At 38.8% G+C, this 15,386-nt stretch overlaps 1 protein-coding gene across 8 annotated transcripts in view; it reads left to right on the top strand.

Annotated features, from left to right (window-relative positions):
- Positions 1-15,386, top strand: part of LOC143294719 (ras-related protein Rab-3) — a 40,239-nt gene that overhangs the window by 6,427 nt on the left and 18,426 nt on the right. For 2 of the 8 annotated variants that reach the window (XM_076606139.1, XM_076606140.1), the window contains exon 1: positions 10,332-10,385. The exons of 2 other annotated variants lie outside the window; for them this stretch is intronic. In XM_076606139.1, coding sequence (XP_076462254.1) covers positions 10,347-10,385 — 39 coding nt within the window. In that variant the 5' untranslated portion in view covers positions 10,332-10,346. Of the gene's footprint in view, positions 1-4,606; positions 4,737-8,703; positions 8,722-10,331; positions 10,386-11,451; positions 11,882-14,772; positions 14,806-15,386 lie in introns of those variants that run through there. 4 more of the 8 variants (XM_076606145.1, XM_076606146.1, XM_076606144.1 and 1 more) reach the window with 4 other exon arrangements.

Raw genomic sequence — 15,386 nt, 5'->3', positions numbered from 1 at the left:
AAGGATTGCATTTCTTTTAACCGCTAGGTTTTAAAGTTTAATTCAGTCTCACTTGTGAAGCAGTTGTAGGAATCTGTGGGCAATGCATTGGTTTTTGTAGTCCACGGGTAATTTTCTAAAGCTGGGTGTCCTTGATTAATGCTGTACAGTAACACTAAAGGCATGGACACCTGACTCAAGTACTGAACAAAAAAGCTATATGTATCTTTCTTTTTTTTTCCAAACACATAACAAAAGCAGAAGTGAAAATGGCGAAACCTTTGCACATTAAGACAGATTGATTATGAAAGGTTGCTTAAGAGCAGACTACAAGTCAGTAGAATTTGACTGAATAATGTAAAACAAAGTAAACAAACTTTGAACAAATTACCAGGATTTATCAGAAAGAAAACACCAGTGCATTCAAAGCAAACTCAGGCTGCCCATTTATGTTTACCAGTAAAACTTCACAAGATGAAATATCAAGATAAAAGAACTCTGTGTTTTACTCTAACTTAAGACTGCTTTTTCTGTGATCATCAGATCATGGTCCAGAATTTTCTTTATGGCCTGAAATATCATACAAGTGAGAACGTCCATTAAATTTAAAATAACATCAGCACATCATGAGCAAAAAATTCTTTTCTTGTGCCATTGTCTGCAGGTTCCTGTTCTGTGACTTGTCTAATGGCCTGGGGAAGTTTTAGCATCTCTGCTTTCTGTCTGTCTCTGCTTTTGTTGCTGGCTGATTGGGAAACATCTCCAGTTTTAGATGGATGGAAACAAGCTTTGTCTGTTGATAAAAAAGCGGTAGGGTGGCTGAGAGAAACTTGAGCCTTCCCTTGACGTCATCCAGGAGATGCAGTGGGTGGGAACAGTTTTATTTGGGTGGGCTGGAAAAGAGATCTGTTGTATCAAGCAGATGATTACTGCTGCTAAAATTCAATGTCTGGTCCTATGACAGGCAAAAAAGAGGTAATGCATGAGGTGAGGAATGGAGTGAAGGCACTCAGGCAGATTTTGTGTGATTTGATTTGCTGCCATACTGTATATATTTTCTCAGTTTTCTGATTCAGTTTGCTGACTGAGCAGATGTATTCTGAGCTTCACCCAAAATGGCAAATTGAAGTATAAGTTCTGTATACTTCTTGGGTGCAGATCAATAATTCGGCCAGTGCAGAAAGAACTGACAACTATGCAATACCTTTTTTTAATTTTTTAAATTTTTTTTATACCAGGCTTGGAATTGTAGAGAACAGTCTCAGGTAATGCATATTGATCCAAAATTGACTCAGGTAAGAACATTTCCATCAGTAACATGTAATCTTCTTGTTCTGTTACATTGTTTCATGCTTCCATTGGCATAATTCTATTTTCATTTTTGAATCTTCATATTGAAACTTATCTGTAATTGGTTTACAGTTAGATGAATTTTAAATATCCTTTGTTACGATTTACCAGGTAATTGTGTTTTATTTTTTGCACCCCACTTAGACAAGGAGAAATGTCTAAGATTTGCTTTGCTAGTCAGTTTTCTGTCTGGGATGTATGCCCATGTTCTTTAACCAAAGCTCATCGCTGATCAGTCGCAACACCAAGGTTTTAGGCAGATTTGGAGATTTTGTCGTTACTGCTGTTGAAAATTTAAAAGTGATACAGCCACTGAATTTTCAAGAAGTGTTTGTTTTTATGTGTTTTTATTTTATTTTTTATAACTCTTGAGTATGAGTCTGGTACCTCTTATCCTTTGTCTTGAGTCTCCTTCAAGCCAGTTTCTGTGTGCATCATACTCAACTGGCAGATGTACCAATTCATTGCATGCATGACATGTCTACTTGGTAACTGTCTTAGTATCTGCTAAGTATCTGTGTGCAGCCTGTTCAGATGGGTGGGTGTTGGTGCCCTCTCACTGTTCTCAAGACATGCAGAGGTCTCTTTATCCACTGTTCAGAATCTCCTTCAAGCCTTGTTTGAAGCTGTGTATCCATCATCTTCCTCCCTTCCCCACTCCTCTGTTGGCCTTGTGATATGAAGTGACTTTGCCACAGTCCTGCAGGAGGAGCTTGTTATACAAGGAAATTACTGGGAAATCTCCAGGGCAACCGTCCACTCTTTGCAGACTTAAGGGAGATCAATACCTGCATGCCCCCCCACCCCCTCCTCCCAACGCACCTATCCATCCCTACAGCATAATATACACCCTCCACCCTCCACCCCATACACTTGTTTGGGAGAGGTAGAGGGGAAGAAAGGGGTATTTAATGTCTGAGCTGTCTGTGTCCTTCGCTTTTGCTACCTTTGTGTCTGACAACAAAGAGTGCAGGTGGTGTTTATTCTCTGCCAAGTTTGTTCTGATGTTAAAAAGTAGAGAGTATTGATTTGGATGCGGAGTAAGTGGGAGTGAGCTTTTTTTCTTTTTCCTTGTTGTTTTATTTGTTGTTTTTTCTCTGTTGCTTGTCTCTGTGTTGCATCATTCTAAGGAAGGGTTTGCAGTAAGATATTAATTATTATTTATTTTAGTACCCTAAGCTTTTCTTTACTAGAGGCCTTCCAAAGGATATGTCTAATTTATCATCTGTTGTTTTATCATTATGTTGGTGTTTGAAAATGTGTGTGTATATGTATATATTGTTTTTGATAAAAAAAAATCTGGTCGTTTTTTTTTAGGAAAACACATGGAATGATGGGAAAGATAGTCATTTTGAGTGTCTGGTTATGGATATTACAATGATGAGTTTGTGATTGAGCAAGGGTTTTGGGCACCAGACTTGGGACACTGTACTGGCTGTATTGACTGCAGAGGGGGGCATTGCAAATACTGTCGGCATGAAATCATGCCTCAACAGGATCCAGGCTTCAAATACCCAAAGGAAAGAAGATGGAGGAATCTTGAACAGGGAAATAGACCTGAACCCCATGGCATATTCCATAAAGAACTCAGCAGCATCCAAGAGCAGAATGGGGAAATTCTAAACAGACCTTTGGTGTGATGTGTATGTGAATCTGCAGGCTGTTAACTTGACACATTGAGTTGGACAAGAAGCCTGTTGAAATAATTATTGCTTCATATTCTGAAGGGGTGTATTTTCCCTGTATGAAAACAGCAGAATCGGCAAATTAACAAACATAGGTATTTTACTTTTAGTTCTCTTAAAGAAGCAAATAAGTTGCGCTGGAGGATAAGAATAGATAACTGTACCCCACTACAAGGATTGACTGCAGAGCAAGCAAGTCGATTTGCTTTGTTTTGTTGACATAATGTACAGTAGGCATCACAGATGACTGTGTGCTAAGAATGTTGAAATTCACACCGCTGTTAAGGGACTGGCAAGCCCTTGTGAATTTGTATTCAGTTGCCTGCACACAAGCTAGCTCTTTTTGTCCCCTCCCCTCCCTCCCCATTTCATCACGTCTTCCTTTCTTCCCCCCCTGTCCATCTCCTTTCCTTCCCCAGGGTAGCATTTCATCTGTCGGTTCTGTTTCGGTTGGCTGGTTTGTTGTAAATAAATCGACCTTGTAAATGAGCAGTTGAACCAGTTGTTTTTCAGCAACTGTTAGTTCTCCCTCATTCTATCTCACTCAACAGATCTGACCTGAAAACTTCTTTCACTCCCCCCTCCTTGGTGCTGATTAAAAAAACAACAACAAAAAACAAAACAAAAAAACATATAAAAAGTTTCATGCCCATGTGCATGAGTCACAATTAATGGTTTTAATGCTACATATGTACTAATAGAACTACTATACATAATTAAGGCACAAGACTTTTATTGATTTCGGAAGACAGAATATTACTTAGTTTTGTGGTGTATATTGTTCTTTTCATGAAGAAGTTTACTTAACAAATAAAATGACAGTTTTGATCTTTTGAACCAGCATATCTTCCATAAATTAGCAAGTATGTGATCGCCTAGGGAGGAAGGAACATCCTGGATTTGGCCAAAGGCCCATCTTCCTTCTTTGAGCTGAGTTTGTCACTTACTCCTTTCTTGGTGGCTGTCCATCTTCTCATTCTGTGGAATTTAAAAAAAAATGCAGATTGCTTACCAAAGTGTGATGAGACTGCATGCACTTATTGCGGTCACTGGCAGATTATTTACCAAGTTTTGAATTTAAAAAAGAAAAGGTTGTGATACATTTTTTCTGTTATGTGTGCACTACCTCTCTTTTAACTTCTCTCTCTCTCTTTCTCTCTCCTTCTCTTCATGTTTTTATTTTTTGGTTTTTTTTTTTTGATCCATTTTTAACTGAGTACGGTAAATAACATTTGATCAGTCCAGGGTTTTAAATTTGCTGTAAGAGAGTAAAGGAAACCATTAATGGTAGGGCATGCTATGTGACATTTATTTAGCCACCCAACATTAAAGGCAGATGAAGAGGAGAGGAGACAGACTATCGACTGACAGTTTTCTTAGACATGGACATTGTCATTTGTACATATGTATGCATGTAGGTGTGTGAATGCCTGGAACAGACCAGCTGTCATTTCCAGTGGGGTGAACCATTTGCAGCCTGCTCAGTCACCTTTGAATTTGTCACAATATTGTCAGCCTGACAGACCTAGGCCGTTGTAGACCATAGTAGGGTGCTTGTAGGGCGAGGCAATTAGCTGGAAAAGGGAGGCCTGTGCCATTTGGTGTTAGTTGCCTGTGGCGTGGGATGTGTGTGTGCTCTCACATGTAGGCTAGCTTTTCCCTGCAGTCGTGAGTGAAAACTGTGAACGTTGGAGAGAGTAGCTGCCTGTTCAGGATCAAGAGGTTTGGGGTTCTTGACTTTGAATTTGCTTTCTTTGTGTTTTGTTTGCAGGATAAATTGGGTGATTTTTCAGTGGGTTATAAATATGAGAGGGTGAGTTGTACTGTGTGAAGTGGATGGTCATGGGCAGTTTGGAGACATCTTTTTAGCTGTACCTGAACATTTACTGTACATTGTGTGTGTGTGTGTGTGTGTGTGTGTGACAGTGGATGTGGGAGGTGGGGTTGAGGGGGAAGCATGAGAGAGAGATGGAGCTAGATAATTTTAGTAGCTGACTTTCAACCAGCTCTCAGTTTCCCAGGTACTGGAAATTAGATCCGTGATCAGACACACTGCTGTACAGTATTGTTACTGTTAGTGTTGCACTGCTTTACATTTTCATTTTGATGTAAGAGCTAATTTGTGTTCACTTACTGTGAGTTTTATCTCCCCCCCCCTCCCCCGCCCCCCCCCCCCCCCCACACACACACACTAGCTTTTGCAGAGTCCTTTGGCCTCAAAACTCATTGATTTATTCTTTGTGTCTGTCTGTATGTCTTATTGTTGTTTCTTTCTCAGTGTTTTTTGCTTTCCTGTGTTCTGCTCATGCCTTGACGTGGTGTTTTGTTTCTGGGTTATTGGGTTCTGTTTCTGCCTACTGCTGTGTAAGATTTTGAAACCTACTCATTTGACATTTTTAGACACAGCATATGTTGTCATTTATCTTGAATCCTTTTTCTGTCTCTTTCTCTCAGTTTCTGTCTCTCTCAAGAGAGTCTCTGTCTCTCTGTCACTGTCTGTCTTCTCCCTATTCTCTCTTTAAAAAAAAAAAAAAATATTGTGCACAACAAAACTGTTCACATTTAAATTTGTCAATGATGAAAACACTAGACAGGGCACACGCTCACACATGGAACACACACATGGAGCACACACACACACACACACACACACACACACTCTACACAATCCACATCCTGTTGTGATCTCACAATTTAAAAGCGTAGATATTTTAACATCCCCAAAGAAATGAGACTATGCTTACAATGTGAAACAGTTGAAGATGAATATAATTTCATATATGATTGCGAACTATACAGAGTAGTTAGAGAAGGATGTCAGCAATTGAACTAAAAATATATATCAGTTCTTAGATGATTGCGAACTATACCGAGAAATTAGAGAATTAATTATATACAAAATTCAGCATAAAACCTTTCAAATACTATTAAACCCAGTCAGCTGATACTAGAAGTAGAAGGCAAACTTGAAGGAATGTTTTGAAAATCTTTTAACTGCTGCCAGAAACGTCATCACACAGAGAACTTAATCATTTTCTTGCTCTGTATGTAATCTGTTGTTAACTTACTATCTTTCTCTCTCTCTCTCTCTCTCTCTCTCTCTCTCTCTCTCTCTCTCTCTCTGTGTGTGTGTGTGTGATTGCTGATAAATGTGTCTTATAAACCATGTGAAGGTTTAATGACAAAATTGATTCTGATTCACATCTGCACACCCATCACCTCTTACCCACCCTCCCACATGCACAATTTACAGTGATGTCAGATCCACAGTCATTTATAAACTTTAAATGCAGTACTTCACCAGCATGAGTGCTGTCATTCATTAATGGAAATATGCCACTTGTATTGTCTAAACCTTTTAAAGATTTTGTGGCTCCATTTGTACCCAGCGGAAAGGAGACATTGCCACCAGACGAAAATGGTGCTGGCATTGTATCCAAGCACTCCGGGCCTCATGGCGTGCTGGCTGCATCCTGTGTGAATGGATGCTAATTTGGGAGATGGAATTGTTCCAGACACTCCCTGAAACTCCCATTGATCTGGTCAGGCTCCGAGTGCCAAGCCAGGGTAGGGTGGCTGCTCACAGCGGTCTTGAGTGATGGGCTGGGATCGATCCCTTTAGGCACAGATAGTCAGAACCAGACTCACTCTTGCTGTGTCTCACTGATGTCCCTGGGGATTTTCTGGTCAGTGCTGCCAGCTCCCTGTCTTCTTGGGAGGGTGTGTGTGTGTGGAGGATGTAAGGGAGAGGGGTGGTGGTTGGGGCAGTTGGATGATATAAGCTAGCGCGCAATGGTCTTCACTAAGGGTGGTCTGAAAACTAATTTTTGATTTTATGAACCGGTCATGCAGTTTCCATTTTGTCTTGTCATTTTTTTCAGTTGCTTTTTTGTTTTATTTTATATTGTTTCGACTGCGTTTGTATGCAGTGTGAACATCCTTTTGTGACAGTTCAGTTCAGTTACGCAAGGAGACGTCACTGCGTTCGGACAAACCCATAATTATACTCTACACCATATGTGCTAAGCAGATGCCTGACCAGCAGCGTAACCCAATGTCAGGCCTTGGGAGAAAAAAAAAAGAGGAAAAAAGTGCATAATCGATGTATCATTAAATTAATGTATAAATAAATACACGATTAAATGAATAGATAAAGAAATACATACATAAATGAATAGATAAATAAATAAATTGATAAATACATAAATAAATAAATAAACACATGGATAACATTAAAAAAAAAAAAAAAGGAAGAAAAAGATAAGCAGATAGTAAAATAAAATAAAATTTGGAAAATAAAAAATAAAATACACAAATACAATAAAAAGACAATAATGATAATAAATACTAAAATAGATAAACAAATAAACAAATAAATGTAAATTGACATACAGACATGCACATACACACATGTACTCATACATACACATTCACACACACACACACACACACACACAGTGTGAACATCCTTTTGTGACAGTTCAGTTCAGTTACGCAAGGAGGCGTCACTGCGTTCGGACAAACCCATAATTATACGCTACACCATATGTGCTAAGCAGATGCCTGACCAGCAGCGTAACCCAATGTCAGGCCTTGGGAGAAAAAAAGAAGAGGAAAAAAGTGCATAATCGATACATCATTAAATTAATGTATAAATAAGTACACAATTAAATGAATAGATAAAGAAATACATACATAAATGAATAGATAAATAAATAAATTGATAAATACATAAATAAATAAATAAACACATGGATAACATTAAAAAAAAAAAAAAACTAAAATAAAATAAAATGTGGAAAAGAAAAAAATAAAAGACACAAATACAGTAAAAATACAATAATGATAATAAATAGATAAACAAATAAACAAATAAATGTAAATTGACGTACAGACACGCACATACACACATGTACTCATACATACACATTCACACACACACACACACACACACACACACACACACACACATGTACACCACATATGCAGTAAACATGCAGTTTCACAGACATGAAAGCACAAACAAAAGTGCACAGGCCCAGTACCACGCATGAAAGCACACGAGCCCTGACACACACAGACACACACACTACACACACACACACCATCCTACACATTACCCTTCATCCCCACCCCCCGCACGCACATTCCAATGTATTGCAGCTTCCACTACATACCCACACACACCCACACACCCACACAAATACACACACACACACAACCATGCTCCCCTCCCCCCCTCCTCCCCCCATATATCTATGTACACACACACATTCCAATACCGATACTCCGTAGCCTCCACAGTACAGACCTGCTTACACACACACCCAATCCTCTGCATGCACGCACAGACACACACACACACACACACACACACACACACACACACAGACATCGTAGCCCCCACTGTCTGGTGCAATAAACTTCTTTCTCTGCGTGTGTGTATGTGTGTGTGTGTGTGTGTGTCTAGAGCTATTGTCTACCCGCAACCCCTTTCCCAATCTCCTCGTATGCCTTTCATTGTTTTATGAATTAACCCCATGAAGTGAGGGTTTGATTACCTTTGTGAAGGCTTTTCAAGACCCTTGTACAACATTTCGCAATTATATTTTGGGAAACCTATGGCAGCAACCCTTATGTTGCGACATCAGTGCGGCAGTAGTTTGGGAGGTGCTTTGAGGTATAGTGCCAGTGCCAGCAAGAGAAAGTAAGACTAAAATATTTTGTTTGTCCTCATAGTACACTACAGACAGTCATTTGAGAGAAGTGGAAGGGTGAAAGGGAACAGCTTCAGTTAACCTTTTTTTTTTTTTTTTTAATCTGTCAGGTGGATTTCCTTGTCCAGATAAAATGTGTCAGGTATTCTGACTGACTGTGATGGTCCATGCTTTCTAGAATGGTGAGATATGTCAGGGTTTCTGACAGTCTGAAATGCCCAGTGTTTGATAGAAGTCTAAGATAATTATGTCAGGGTTTCTGACAGTCTGAAATGCCCAGTGTTTGATAGAATGATAAGATGTGCCAGGTTTTCTGACAGTCTGAAATGCCCGGTGTTTAATAACAGAATGATAAGATGTGTCAGGCTTTCTGAAAGTCTGAGATGCACAGTGCTTGCCAGAATGATTTGTCCAGGCATATCAGGTCTGTCATTGCACACTGGTATCAAGATTGTGTGAGGACGAAATGTTTTAATCCGAACAGTTGTAATTTAAAAGTTCATATATCTCAGTATCTGTTGATTAGAAAAACCATTTTTTGATGTTGAAATAAAGAAAAAAAAAAAGAAAAAAAAGAAAAAAAGATTAAAACTAAAACAAATGAAGCGAACACGAACAAAGGGCAGAGGAAGATTCTCACTCAGTCTTGATGACTTTTCTATCTGCAGTATATATCCCAATATATTTGATCATAGTTTTTTTTTTAGTGACAGTTTTGTATGTCTTCATTTTTTTCTGTTTGAGAGGGGAGGGGGGGAGTGTACAGTGTTTGCATGAAGTACATTTTTTGGATGGTAATGAGTTTGTAAACTTTATTCTTGTTCATTTAATGTATGAGTGATAGTGACATGTTTTAAAAAGGTAAAATTGTAACAATGTCATAAAAATGTGTTTAAAAATGCACACATGTATAATTCTTGACTCCTGAACAGAAACAGCCCTTGTGCTGAAGTTTCATATTGTACAAAAGTATGTGTTGCTGAATCATGCCTGATCGTGATACTGCTATATTTGAGAGGTTGGATGCTTTATGTACTCCCGTCTTACCTTTTCTCATGTTTTATTTTTTTTTAAATTTTGTGTTACTTTATAAGTTCTACACAGAAAAGTTTGTTTTCAACTTTAGGATGGCTTCTAATCACCAGACATCCTACCTTCCCTTTGTCCCTGCATCTTCCTTCCTTCCCCACCATTTTTCTTTATTGTCTGTGTATGTGAGATACTGAACACGGAATAACTTGTTATCTCCCACCTTTTTTTGATTATTCGTTCCTGTACATAGGTGCACAGCTTGCACACATAGTCCTGACAGCCACTGTACTGTCGCTGAGTCATGTCTGCTTTATGAGGACATGGACACACACACACACACATACACACACACAGGCACACACACACACACATACACACACAGAGGCACAGGCACACACACACACACACACACATACACACACACACACACACACACACACATATACACTCACACACACACACACACACATGCACACACACACACACACACACAGTGTGGTTCTGCCAAGCTAGGCAGTATTGACTCCCACAGGGGTGACATCATGCATTTTTTCACAATCACATACACGTGGGATGATGACAGATGGTGAAACAGTTCATCTGGGGCCAATGGTTTCAGAAGGTATTGATGACTACGGGAGGATTGGGAATTCAAAAAGGGTAGCTTTCTGCTGGAGAACAATTCAAAGGTTTTGAACTCTGTGTGTGTGTGTGTGTGTGTGCACGCGCGTTGGAGGAGAGGAGGAGGTTAGGCTGTGTTAAAAATGATTCATTTTTATGTGGGTGTATATTGAAATACTTCTCAGTTTTCAGAACTTAATGTCACCTTGGTGATTAGAATTGACAAGTCAGATTTGTGTTTTTGCCTAGGCATTTGCACATATTCGTGACAGCTGAAGTCAAATGCATGTGGACTAACTCATAAAACTTGTGTTTTGTTAATATTGTATTTGTCAGAACAACTGACCATACTTCTTACAGTTACTGGTTTAGCATCTCACCCAAATGACTAGACGTTGAGTTTGATTTTCCAGTAATACTGGGAAGAAAGGGTGAGACAGGGATTTGAACCTATGCCCTCACAGACACTGTATTGGCAGATAATTGTCTTTACTCTTAACCAGTCTGCCAGCTTCCTCCTCATCCATTTGAAAGACTGTACAAGCAGATAGGCATTGAGAAGGCCAATTTTTATGTATCACATGACGGAGAATTGTACACATGGTGTTCTATTTACCATGCTAAACAAACTGATCCTACTGGTATGGGTTTAGTTGAATAAAATCCTTCATGGTTAAACATTCAGCAGCAACAAATTAGAAAATGAGTATTGACTTTTTTCCAGAAAAAAGGGGCGTGGGTTTCCATTTGCTGTTTATACCTGTCTGGCCATTGAGAAATTGATTAAGGGAGTAAATAAACTGTTTAACCCGCATTGCGCAAAGGTAGAGCAGCATTGATTTCCATGCTAGCTTGTGTGTTGAACCACTGAAGCCTGCCTTACATGTATCAGCACAGCCACACTAAGCTAAGTCTGCAGTCAGCAAAGAGGGGTGCCCGCAGCCAGAGGATCACACACACAGGCACAGTCACAGTATTGATTTTCCTTCATTTCATTCTGTTGCTTTTTGCCTTCTAGTTAACTGAGGCAGGGAGGGTTGGTTGACATTATGGACCAGTATTCAAATATAATCACTGTCATTGGAAACTGTAGTAGCAGGTTGTGTGATCCAGACGCTGCACAGTGAGTCTCATGGTGGCGTATCATTTGGAATGTTAATGCGGCAGACTGGTGTTGCCAGTCCCAGAGTGAGGAGTATTGAACGATTAAGAGCGCTGGTGCCTGCCTGTGTGCTGCTGAAACTCTGCAGGAGTGGAGCTGAATTGAGGTGAAGAGAGTAGGATGCTGGGAAGGCAGTGAGGCTTGTTGAGGCAGCCATATTGGAGTGAGGGGAGAGAGGATTGCAGAGTCCCATTAGATCCCATCTGTTGCTGAGGACAGCTGCTGCTGTGGGTGTCACACCATAGGACGTGGACTTTCCTCTCTTTTCCACTCTGCTTCGGGTCTTGACAGTGCGTTTATTTTGATTACGTTTCCTTGGATTTTTCTTTACCGAGGTAAGCTTTTATACATTACTCTTCATGTCTACTTCAGAGAAAATTGGGCTTTGAACTGGACAGGACTCAGTTTGTGGTTTGATGTCTAATCTGTAAGTCTGCTGGTATTTATGATGGTGGTGGAAATTACTGTTTGCTGTTAGAGATAATTTGAAATGCACTTGATACAAATAGTAATTTCATTGATATTGTGAACTGAGCGATCATTTGATAGTGCATTTGATACAAATTGAAATTTCATTGATATTTTGAGGGCTGATAGTTGATACCACACATGGTACTTATGGAAGTTTTGCAGAAGCTCATTTGTGGTCATTTTGTAGACTATAATGATGCTACTTTTCTTTCCATTTTTGTTGTTGTTGTTTTTTTATATGTTTTTTTTGTTTTGTTTTTTTGTTTTTGTTTTGTTATTTGTTATTGCTTTTTGCTCCTTTGTTTGTTTTTAACATCTGGGCCACAATGATGTTAATTATACATTGTCAGTAGTACAGTGTGTAGCAGCTTTGGCAAAAACATACAGTGATACTTAGCTGTCTTGGCAAGTTGCCGAGTCTGTTTCTCAGCTTTCTTTTTTACAGCTTTTCATCTGACACAAACATAGTCCTTCATTTCTGTATGCGGCAGACACTTACCATCTCAGTGGCTCTTTAGACATGAAAATGTAAGAACAGTTGGAGGCACTTTTAAACATGGAACTTCTCTTTTGATACTGTTTTCAGAACTTTGTTAAAAATGAGCTGTATGTATAAAAGAAAAAAAAGTATAAGTATAGTGATGTAAAACTTTCACCAAGCTTTCATCCTATTTCTAGCCACTCCATTGCTCATTACCCATTACCCCACCCTCCATTGTGCAAAAAAAGTTATGGCAAGCATGAATCAGCTCATATTGGTATCTTCCTAGTGTGTTTAGTTTTATTCTTTAATATATCTTTATAAGATTAGAGTTTGTTTTATTTTGGTATCTTCCTAGTGTGTTTAGTTTTATTCTTTAATATATCTTTATAAGATTAGAGTTTGTTTTATTCAGTACTTAAATATATGTCTTTCTAACATGTTATATTTATTCTATTGTCACTGGCCTATTTTCACTGTAATGTGTTCAGTATGTGCACAGAAGTTGACATGCATGTTACGGTCTGTTGCAGTATCAGTTTGATACTATATTTTTCATGTATTTATTATTATATTAGGCAGATTATTTTCTGTTCTATTTACATGCAACAGTATTTCAGACTTTATGTTGCTTTATGAAAAATGATGAGTCGAAATTTGAAAATTAGAAAAATTATTCATTATCAAAAGTACCGGTACCCATTTTGGGGGTGAAAAGTTTGATTTATCTGTTGTTGTATATGTTCCTCCCAAGCCCCCTCTGTCTCTGCGCATGTCTGTTAGTGAGGGGAAGAGAGACCGGGTATGTGTCTGTGTTTGCTCACTGTTCTGTGAATAGGATTAGAAGGGGTCACAAATGTCATATTGGCTTGCGACACAACCAGTGCCAGTCAGTATCAGTGTCAGTCAGTCTAGCACTGTTCTCATATGTCCACAGACAGCAAGTCTCTAAAAGTGCGTGTGTAAACTGTGTTGTAAGAGAGTGTTGGCAGTCTACAGAGGTAATGAGGTGTGAATGGTGTGAAAATGGCCATGGGTGAATGACATTGGGGCTGCAAGTATACATATTTGCTGGCCTCATGGTGTGGGCGGTTGTGAACAGATGGTCGAACAGATGGTCATCTGTAGAATGCCTCCAGTACAACAGTCATTGTGCATCTGTTGTTAGTGAGGTGGGAGGGAGGAGATTAGACACACACACACACAACCGAACACTGGGTTATAACATAGACTCACTTTGTTTACACAAGTGAGTCAAAAATAAGATAATGGACATTGAGCATATTTGATACATTCAGTTTGCAACCTCTCTGAATATACATTGATGGTATGTAAACAGAGCTGAGGAAAAAAAAAAGAGTATATTTGTTTTGTGACAGTTTCCTAAATTTGGCCTTGCTCCATGGGCACAGTTTTCCTATTTTGAACATAGGTTTGTTTTATCAGTAGAGTGCAATTCACAATGCTCTTATTTGTTGTTTATTCTTGATCAGTCATATTTTAGAAATAAAAGCAATGAAGTGGCTGCATTAAAAAGTGGTTGTTTGTCAAACACACATTTTTAGCACATGAGAGAATTTCTTCCCCCTTTTAGTTTTTATTTTGGGTCATGTTAGTATATCATTTTTGTTTAAAAAAGAAAAGAAAAAGAAATATTTCCTGGACTGTGTGTTTGTGTGAAGGTGCCTGATATGGATTGTCTGTCTTGATAATTATGATGACAATTTACAAATGTTAACCAAGTGGAGATATTTGAGCTTTCTGCTGTTCTGGTTACAGAACAACCCATGATGGGTACTTCAGAAAAGGAGATAAAGTGGGGTATAACCATGTCAAACCTCCTCTCTTATCTCCTCCGCTGTCTCGCTGGTTGAAAACAAAATATAGGTGAAGCTAGCCTGTCAGGCTGTCATATTTATGATCTTGAAAAGCACACACATGTTGAGTCGATGGAATCTGTTGATTCCGTTACCAACCATGCTGTGGTCCGACAGGCTGAAATCACCAGGTGGGTGGGTGGTTTATACACATGCAGTTGTTGAAAAGTTTGTATAGTTTTGTCAGCTGTATTTCATTTTTATGAGGGGTGGGGCTTGCGTTGAGGGGGAAAATAAGGCAGCTATACTTAAGTGTTCACTTCTTTTACACTAAGCTGTCCAGGATTTTAGAGTTACAGATAAGATAGGAGTAAAAATGGCTGGATGAACTGTGTGTGTGGAGGCATCTTGGCAACTGTGCTATCTTACAGGGAGCTAAAGTAAAAGCTGTACACTGCAAGTAGCCTGGAAGATGAGGACAAATGAAGAGGTTATAGGTTAGGCACACTGGATTAGGGGAATAGATAAATCAGCAGTTTGATGGCATCAGCTGATTAACTCACAAGGTGTTGGCCATTTTAAATGAGAAATGCAGGCAGTTACATGTACATTCATGACAATGGATTTAAATGATTACAGTGCTGTAGGTTTCATTACAAACAGTGAGAGGACATTTTCTCTTTCTGAATAATGTGTTTACATGAGTGTGTCATTATTTATAGTACTGAGAATAACATGTATCATGATAATAAACAATCAGCAGAAAAATAAATTTACATTTATTTATTCTCTTCAGTTTTGGTGTTGGAGAAGGGAAGTACCTGATTTGCAGTCTTATGACCAGATTGCTACATATCATTTAATAGTATTAGAACAATTTGTTAGCAGATGCTCTCTTGGTGAATATTCAGCTAAATTTCAAATGAATGAATACAGTTGTAAAGGTTTTGAAAACTTTATGTGGCTGCATGTTGCTTTAAAAACACTGAACATGTACTGTCAGTGGTTGTGTGGAAACTTTTGAGGACAAATAGATTCTGATTCTGATTCAGACACAAACATGCACATACT

The sequence above is a fragment of the Babylonia areolata genome, chromosome 20, assembly GCF_041734735.1.
Source record: "Babylonia areolata isolate BAREFJ2019XMU chromosome 20, ASM4173473v1, whole genome shotgun sequence".
Lineage (NCBI taxonomy): Eukaryota > Metazoa > Mollusca > Gastropoda > Neogastropoda > Buccinidae > Babylonia > Babylonia areolata.
The sequence above is the reverse complement of the archived record's forward strand: the minus strand, read 5'-3'. Positions and strand labels throughout refer to the sequence as shown.